The sequence below is a fragment of the Dipodomys ordii genome, unplaced genomic scaffold (assembly GCF_000151885.1).
Source record: "Dipodomys ordii isolate 6190 unplaced genomic scaffold, Dord_2.0 Scaffold31, whole genome shotgun sequence".
NCBI lineage: Eukaryota > Metazoa > Chordata > Mammalia > Rodentia > Heteromyidae > Dipodomys > Dipodomys ordii.
The window spans coordinates 6,285,319-6,294,679 of record NW_012267247.1 but is presented as its reverse complement, the minus strand read 5'-3'; the positions used below and the strand labels follow the sequence as shown (position 1 = coordinate 6,294,679).

The window sequence follows — 9,361 nt, the reverse complement described above, 5'->3', positions numbered from 1 at the left end:
GTTTACCTCCAATTGGCCACCAAAAAGCCAGAAGGAGAACTGTGGCTCAAGTGGTAGAGCGCTAGCTTTCAGCTGAAGAGCTGAGGGACAGCGCCCAGGCCCAGAGTTCAGGCCCCATGACCGGACCCAAAAAAAAAAAAAAAAGAGTAAGAGGAGAAATAGAAACTAGCAGTACTTGTCAAACTTCAAGTTCTCTAGTAATCTAAATAGAACCTTGAGAAGAAATGGGTTCTCATCACCACAAATGTCCAAGTAAAATTAAAGGCCTAAGGTCTCCTGTTGGGTTCAGTACAATATTATTTTGTTCATTTCCTAACTTATAACTTCGGTAGTAATTTGTTTACTGAAGTGACTATATAAAGCAATATGCCTATAAAATTTAAAACTACAGTTTTTTTTAGCAAGTTTACAAAGGGAATTGATTTTTTATTTGATAATAAGATCTTAAAATGTGTCTGGCCTAAAAAATGTTCCATGCTATTATCACCTCTCCTACTATACTAAGATTCATAAAGAAATTTGCTGTGCCTGTGTGGCTCATCCATGGGATTAACTTCATTACACCATTGGAATTTCATATACTCAGGCCATTTTTATTTTATAATTAGCCTTTTCTCAATTTTTTCCTTTTCTGCTAAATCCTTTCCCTTTGTAAGCTAGAGGGTATAGTGTAGTGATTTTTTTTGGTTGGGGGGGGGTCCGGTCATGGGGCCTGAACTCTGGGCCTGGGCACTGTCCCTCAGCTCTTTAGCTCAAGGCTAGCGCTCTACCACTTGAGCCACAGCGCCACTTCTGGCTTTTTTCTTTTTGCTTATGTGGTGCTGAGGAATCGAACCCAGGGCCTCATGCATGCAAGGCAAGCACTCTACCACTGAGCCACCTTCCCATCCCTAGTGTAGTGATTATTAAGCAGAGAACTTTCATTAAGAAAGCCACTTTCATTTTTTGTTTTTCCAGCTATCCTAAGCCCCTTGAGTTTCCCCAGCTTCCAGACATTCAGCATGAGATTCTCATGACTCAGTTCCTCCCTCCACTCACAGCCCCTTTCTAAACTGTCCTAGATGTTGCTTCCCAGCTGGGATATTTTAAAAAGGAGTCATTACCTTGATGCTTTTTTTTGGGGGGGAAGGGGTCGGTTGTGGGACTTGAACTTGGCCTGGGCACTGTTCCTGAGCTCTTCAGCTGAAGGTGAGTGCTCTACCACTTGAGCCACAGTGCCACTTCCAGTTTTTTGGTGGTTAATTAAAGGTAAAAGTCTCACAGACTTTCCTGTCTGGGCTGGCTTTGAACTGCAATCCTTAGACCTTAGCCTACTGAGTAGCTAGGATTACAGGCATGAGCCACCAGTTCTTGGCTACTTTGATGCATTTGAGTTCTTATTTTGTTTTTTGTCCATTGTGGGGCTTGAACTCAGGGCCTGGGTGCTGTCTCTGAGCTTTTTTACTCAAGTCTAGTGCCCTTCCACTTTGAGCCACAGTGCCACTTCCTGTTTTAGTTAATTGGAGACTCAGCCTCTTAAGTAGCTAGGATTACAGATGTGAGCCACCAGCACCCGGCTGCATTTGAGTTTTTAAATTGAGATTCTTTTTTCCAGGAAATATGCAATGAATAAGAGAAAAAATTAAAGGAATATAAAGGATTGATAACTGGTGTTTAAATATTAAGTTCAATTAAAAAACAAACATCACCTATTGGGAAAATGGAACAAGAAACGTTTAAGGAAAGAGTGTGAAGAAACTAACAGAAAAGGGTCACAAATGATCAGTTGTATTGGGAAAATGTTCAACCTTCCTGGAAATGAGGAAAAATGCTATGTTTGTCTTCTGTTTGTTTTTTAAATGCCATTTGACAAATTGAAACAAATTTGCCCTCTGTTGACCTGGGAGGCAGGTATTCATTCATGTGTTTCAGCTTGAATAAAGTAACACATTCTCTTTTGTACTCAAAAAAGAGTATACTTACACTAGTTACCCATTTGCTTATGGTGTTTATCCTAGAGGGATTTTTCAGACATAGAGACAGAGTCACACAGGGATATTAATTATTATGGTTTGTAAATAATATAATTGTTAGTAGGGAAAGAGAAATGAACTGTAGTACCTTCATATTCAAACTGCAGCAGTTAGATTAAGATAGCTACAAGCATACTAGCATGGTAAGTTCTTCATACATATTGAGTACATTATAGAATAATATTTAGGATTTGTTTTTGGTTAGGTATGGAATTAAGGGCCTTGTGCATGTTAGACAAGCAGTCTGCCATTGTGTTATGCCCCTAGTCCTTGTGGTTGGTTGTTTTTGTATTGGTCCTGGATCTTGGACTCAGTGCTTGGGCACTGAGCTTTTTTGCTCAAGACTAGCATTCTACCACTTAATCCACAGCTCCACTTCCAACTTTTTTTTTTGGGTCTGGTCATGGGGCCTGAACTTTGGACCTGGGCACTGTCCCTTAGCTCTTCAGCTCAAGGTTAGCACTCTACCACTTGAGCCACAGTGCCACTTCTGACTTTTTTCCTTTTGCTTATGTGGTGCTGAGAAATTGAACCCAGGGCCTCATGCATGCAAGGCAAGCGCTCTACCACTGAGCCACCTTCCCAGCCCCACTTCCAACTTTTTGTGGGGAGTTTGTTGGAGATATGAGTCTTTTAGACTTTCCTGCCCAGTCTGGCTTTGAACCTTGATCCTCAGATCTCAGCCACCTAAGGAACTAGGATTACAGGCATGAGCTACCAGCACTTGGCTCAGTCCTTGTTTTTTGTTTCTTTTTTGAGTTTTTGAGACAGGATCTCATTATGTAGCCCAGGCTGGCCTTGAGCTCATGATCCTCTTGCCTCAGCTTTCTGTGTGTTTCAATTGTAGACATGAGCCACTATGCTGGGCAAATGTGTATTTTTATGTTGAAAAAGCGCCTATGTATGGCTAGGTATGCCCGTATAGGGTAGGCACACACCCCGTATAGGGTAGGATATACTTAAAGATGGAGAAGAGACAAGACTGGGTGAGAATTGGTACTGGTAGAATTTTATGTTGGTTGAATTTTTTGTCAGAATATATTTGTATGTTTCATGTGCAAATGCATAAATAATTATAAATAAATGAAAAATCAATTTATTCCCAGTGCCCACATCAGACAAATTAATTTCCTGTGTTGTTTCCTCAGGGATTTTTGCCAAACCTGACCATGTTAAGATGACATATCCAGAGACACAGGTTCACAACTCAGTGCCATTATTGTTGATTTGTGACAATCTCCGTGACCCTGGGAACCTGGGGACAATTCTGAGATCTGCAGCAGGGGCAGGCTGCAGCAAAGTATTGCTTACAAAAGGTAAGAACAGGGCTGTGAGTGTGGCTTAGTGGTAGAGTGCTTACCTCACATGCATGAAACTCTGGGTTCAATTCCTCAGTACCACTTAAACAGAAAAATCCAGAAGAGGCACTATGGCTCAAGTGGTAGAGTGCTAGCTTTGAGCAAATACAGGGACAGTGCTTAGGCCCTGAGTTTAAGCCCCAGGACTGGCAAAAAAAACCCAAAACCCAAACAAAAAAAGTAAGAATACCCTGACCAGGCGGATTGGCCCACCACTTTTGTGTAAGCGAGGGCTGTGAACAGACATGTTTTGAAGATATTCCTGTTTTTTGTTTTTTTAGTTTTTGTTACTGCTCTTGTCAGTTGTGGGCCTTGAACTAAGGTTCTGGGCACTGTTCCTGAGCCTTTTTGTGTCCAAGGCTAGCGCTCTACCACTTCCAGTTTTGAGTGGTTAATTGGAGATAAGAGTCCCATGGGAACTTTTCTGTCTGGCTGGCTTCAAACCACAGTTCTCAGATCTCAGCCTCCTGAGTAGCTAGGATTATAGGTGTCAGCTACTGGCACCCAGCCCCTTAGTAGTTTTATGTCCATACACAATGTTGACAAACGTCAGTTCCTTCATCTGTATGATAGGAATAATAGAATCTTCTCCATATGTTCATTTTGAGAACTACTTGCCTGGCACAGTGATTACTTGAGCCAATATTGGTTGGTTTTTTAAAAATTACTTTGAAACCTTCTAAATTATTAAGAAAAGGATTTAAAATCTAGCCAGGTACCAATGGCTCAAGCCTATCATCATAGCTCAGGAAGCTAAGATCTGAAGCTCGTAGTTTGAAGCCAGCTGGGCAGGAAAGTTTGTTAGTTTACCTCCAATTGGCCACCAAAAAGCCAGAAGTGGAGCTGTGCCTGAAGTGGTGTCACAAAGAAAACAAAAGAATTTTAAAATCAGAGTAAAGAAATTGATGTCTGTTTTTTGTTTTTCTTCTGGTACTGGAACAGGAACTCTGGCCTCAGGCTCACTTGGCTTGTTTGCTTACAACTGGCAGGCAGTCTGCCACTTAAACCACACTTCTACTTTCAGCTTTTTGCTGGTTAGTTGGAGATAGACTCTCACTGACTCTTCTGCAAGGATGGGTTCAAATCCAAGATCCTTCAGGTCTCAGCCTGTTGAGTAATTAGGATTACAACCATGAGTCACCAATGCCTGAGACTTTTTTTTTTTTATCGTATGGATGCCAGTTTTAACACTTGGTTTTATGTCTTGTATTTAATGACCTTGAGTTCTCAAGTTGTTGAGTATATGGGACCTTCCCAATCCTTGAGGGAGAGGAATGCTGGTATCAAAGTGATTATGCTGTTGTGATACATTTCCCTTACCCTCAGGGAAATGTAGTCACTCAAGTCATGCACAAATTAGCCTCTTTACATTTCTCTCCTTGCCTGAAGCAGGGATTAATAGACTTGGTTACTCAGACTTGCCAAGCAGTTGGGACATGCCTAAAATGCCTGTCGCACCCTGGGAGTAGAGGAGCATATCATCCATTAGAAACACCATTAAATGTAAACTAATAGTGACAGCTATTGCCGAGACTTGCCTAAATTGCTCCTTTCAACTCTTCCTGGAAATGCCTTCGTGGAGTACAGTTCTGTGCCAGGGTGAGATCTTGGTTCTGGACTCCATTATCAGTACCCCACCCACTCCACGGATAGTAGGAAGGTAATGCAAACCCTATGTTTTTCTCATTGATACTAGGGCTGGAGTGAAAGAGGAAAGAGTATACAAAATACTTGTATAGCCCTGACAGGAAGAGGAAGAGCCAAGAGCCAGTGGCTCATGCCTCTAATCCTAGCTACTCTGGAGGCTGAGATCTGAGGATCGTTGCTGAAAGCTGGCCTGAGCAGGAAAGTCCATGAGGCTCTTATCTCCAAGGAATCACTCAGAAAACCGGAAGTGGTGCAGTAGCTTTAATGGTAGAGCACTAGTCTTAAGCTGAAGAGCTGAAGGCCCAGAGTTCAAGCCCCATGCCAACAAAAAAAAAGGGGGGAGGGGGAGCAGGAAGAGGAAGGAAGTCTTAACTTTACTCTCTACTAAGTTAAGGACCAGACTAGACAGCTAAGCCATCCTTTTTTGTTTTTGTTTTTTTTTGGGGGGTGGTCCGGTCATGGGGCCTGAACTCTGGGCCTGGGCGCTGTCCCTCAGCTCTTCAGCTCAAAGCTAGCACTCTACCACTCTTGAGCCACAGTGCCACTTCCGGCTTTTTTCTTTTTTGCTTATGTGTGCTGAGGAATCGAACCCAGGGCCTCATGCATGGCAAAGCAAGTGCTCTACCACTGAGCCACCTTCCCAGCCCGGCATCTTTTTTTTGGCTGGTCCTGGGACTTGAACTTAGGGCCTGGTGCTATCCCTTAGTTTCTTTTTGCTCAAGGTTAGCGCTCTACCACTTTGAGCTACAACACCACTTCCAGCTTTTTCTGAGTAGTTTATTATAGATAAGAGTCTCATGGACTTTTGTGCCCAGGCTGGATTTGAACCACAATCCTCACACCTCAGCCTCCTGAGTAGCTAATATTATAGGTGTGAACCAACAGTGTCTGGCTCTTCTCCATGTTTTATTCTCCTTTCTAAGTCTGGGAGTTAGAGGAGGATGGCAGGTACTGAGGTAGTCCTGGTGCAGTTCCCTGGTTAGTCATCTCTCTCAGCTTTCCCACAGTGAGAGTAGACACTGGAAAAGGTCAGGTGTCTGCTATGCAGCTAGTGTTAGATTTGACTATGCATGAGACTATTCTCCTAACTCTTACTGCTACATGAGAGAAAAGATGCAGGAGAGACAGGGCTACTGCTGGGTTAAGGCTCCAACTTCTCTGTGAGTTGCTGCATTTGCTTGCTACTGATGTGCTCCAATCTAGACTGAACATTAAAGCCAGAAGGGGGTCTTAATAATAAATCAGATTGTCTGTTTTGCTTAAATGTCCTTAAATGTTATATTGTCTTCTGAAAAATAAATCCCAGATTTCTCAGTTTAGCATATTCAGCCTTCTTTAAAGAAGGCTTGTCTCCTTTTCCAGCTGGCCTATTTACCTGCTTGCTCTCCTCTTTCTGAGTTGTCTTCTGCCTTTATCCTTCTCCAACAAGATCCTCTTAGCCAGGCACTGGTGGATCACACCTGTAATCCTAGCTATTCAGGAGGCTAAGATCTGAGGATCATGGTTCAAAGCCAACCCAGGCAAGAAAAGTCCGTGAAACTCCTATCTCCAATTAACCACTAGAAAACCAGAAGGGGTGCTATGGTTCAAAGTGGTAGAGTGTTAGCCTTAAGCAAAAGAGTGCAGGGATAGCGCCCAGGCCCTGGGTTTGAGCCCCATGACCAAAAACAACAAGAAAAGATCCTCTTATTCTCTTATACTTAGTGGCCAGACTCAAGTGACTCAAGCCTGTAATACTAGCTACTTAGGAGGTGGAGATAGGAGGATCACAGTATGCTAGACCATACAGAAAAGACTAATTTTTAACTAAAAGCTGGGCAAAGTGGCACATGTCAGTTACCAAGCTATAGGAAAAGCACAAGGCTAGGCACAGTGGTTTGTGCCTGTCATACTCTGATACAGGGAAGCAAAAGTGAAGGATCGCAGCCCAACCCGACCTGGGCATAAAGCTAGACCCCGCCTGGAAAACACCAATGCAAAAAGTTGCTGCAGGTGTGGTTTAAGTGTATAGTGCCTGCCTAGCAAATGTGAGGCTCTGAGTTCAATCTCTAGTAATCCCCCTTAAAAAAATAAAAACAAAATGGCTTAGTGTCCTGTAGTCTTTTAGATGTTCAGTGTTTTTCCTAAAAGCCCCACTTTATATAGTGTTTGTTAGCCTGTTCATGCTTCTTTTACACCTGTTATTACTAATACTATAGTCACCTGATGAACTATTGTCCCATCACCCACTATGCCCTAGGAGGTGGGGGAGGCTTTTTTTTGTTGTTGTTTCTTATTGTATGATGTGTGTGTGGATAGTGTCATCTGGATGAGCAAAGTCTACTATCAGTGCTTTTGAGGAATCCTACAGTCCCTGCTAAGTACTAGCTTAAGAAGGCTCTAATAGAAACGCTTGTGCTATATCTCTTGATCCAGAATTTAACTCATTTACTCCACAGTCCTTTAGGTTTGTTAAATGTGTTCTCTCTTATTTTTTAGGCTGTGTGGATGCCTGGGAGCCAAAAGTGCTGCGGGCAGGCATGGGGGCCCATTTCCAGGTACCCATTATCAACAATCTAGAATGGGAAACAGTGCCCAATTACTTGCCCCCAGACACTCGAGTCTATGTGGCAGACAACTGTGGGCTCTATGCCCAGGCGCAAATATCTAATAAAGCTAGTGACCACAACAAAGGGGCTGATCGGCGATTCCTGAAATTTCACAAGTATGAAGAGAAGGATGTAGACACTGGAAGTGATAAAGACTGGCTCCCTGAACTGGAGGTCCAGAATTATGACATGGACTGGACAGAAGCTCCAGCAGCTGTGGTGATAGGTGGGGAGACCCACGGTGTGAGTCTGGAGTCTCTCCAGTTGGCTGAAAGCACGGGGGGCAAGAGGCTGCTGATTCCTGTCACACCTGGAGTGGATAGCTTGAACTCAGCCATGGCTGCGAGCATCCTGCTTTTTGAGGCGAAAAGGCAGCTGCGGATAAGGGCAAGAACTCATGAGTAGGAATAGGAGTTTCCACTGAGGGGCTTAGAAGTTCTCAGATAAAGGATGCCTCCATCTCCTGCTTCCCCATATGCCTGAGGAGGCCAGCAGAGTTGGAAACTGGCTTCCTGGGCCACATAGGGGGTGGTGGGATGGAGGCATTGCTGCCATTATACAATGAATGGGAAAAATAAGAATTTCTAGTAGTTTCTGCCTTTCCTCATAAGATCACATTTTTTAAAAAAATTTTTATTTTTTTGTGCTGGTACTGGGGCTTGAACTCGGGGCTTTTGACTTGTGATTTGGCTTGGCTTCCTTGACCAAGGTTTGTGCTCTACCATTTGTACCATACCTCTACTTCTCTTATTGACAATGGAAGAGTCTGATAGACCCAAACTGGCTTTGAAACCTCAATCTTAGATCTCAGCCTTTTGAATAGCTAGGATTATAGGTGTCGTGAGCTATCAGTGACTGGCAGAATTTTTTTTTTTGGGGGGGGGGTTCCGGTCGTGGGACCTGAACTGTGGGCCTGGGTGCTGTCCCTCAGCTCTTCAGCTCAAGGCTAGCGCTCTACCACTTGAGCCACAGTGCCACTTCTGGCTTTTTTCTTTTTGCTTATAGGGTGCTGAGGAATCGAACCCAGGGCCTCATGCATGCAAGGCAGGCGCTCTACCACTGAGCCACCTTCCCAGCCCCTGGCAGAATTCTTAAGATCCTCCAATTTGGGGGTTAGGCTGTGTGTGTGTGCGTGCACGCATGCACACTAGAGGTGATTTACATAGCTCTGTATGTGCCAGTTTAATTTTGACTATTTGGATTAGTTGGGGTGTGTGTTTCAACTGGTAGAGCACCTGCCTAGCAAGTGTAAGTCTCTGTTCAAACCCCAGTATCCCCCCTCAAAAAATTGTCTTATTAAGGCTGGGGACATGGCTCAATTACAGCTGTGTGAATCTCACCTGAGGATGAGGAACATTTGCCCAGAAAGTTCCTTAAGGTATTACCCTTATAGAGTAATGGTCCATCTTGGACCAGCTGGTTGGTGTGTGTTTTGGATGAAGAAGTACTGGTTATAGGTTAGCTGAGTTACCATGTCTGATCATTGACCAATGAGAAATAAACTCCTGGGAAGTATGGAACCAGTAGATTGTATTAAAAATCAGATTGTATTAAAAATGTTTCATTTAAGTGTGATCTATAGATCTCTCTTTTCATCTTGAGCTTAGTATGACATTGTAATACACTAATAACCCAGGCAGCTGAGGGTAGTTGTGCATTCGATAGCTAGCTTTTCTTTGGGCTTGGTTGTGTCAGGCCTTCATTTCAGCAGGACTGTTTGTATCTCTCTATCTCTCTGCCTGTATGTATGTATTTC

General features: G+C 43.4%; 1 protein-coding gene across 1 annotated transcript in view; it reads left to right on the top strand.

Moving 5' to 3' along the window:
* Rnmtl1 (RNA methyltransferase like 1) overlaps positions 1-8,383 on the top strand; it is a 10,670-nt gene extending 2,287 nt beyond the window's left edge. Inside the window, exons 3-4 of the mRNA XM_013016385.1 lie at positions 3,161-3,328; positions 7,496-8,383. Coding sequence (XP_012871839.1) covers positions 3,161-3,328; positions 7,496-8,010 — 683 coding nt within the window. The 3' untranslated portion in view covers positions 8,011-8,383. The remainder of the gene's footprint in view (positions 1-3,160; positions 3,329-7,495) is intronic.
* Positions 8,384-9,361: the final 978 nt, after the last annotated feature.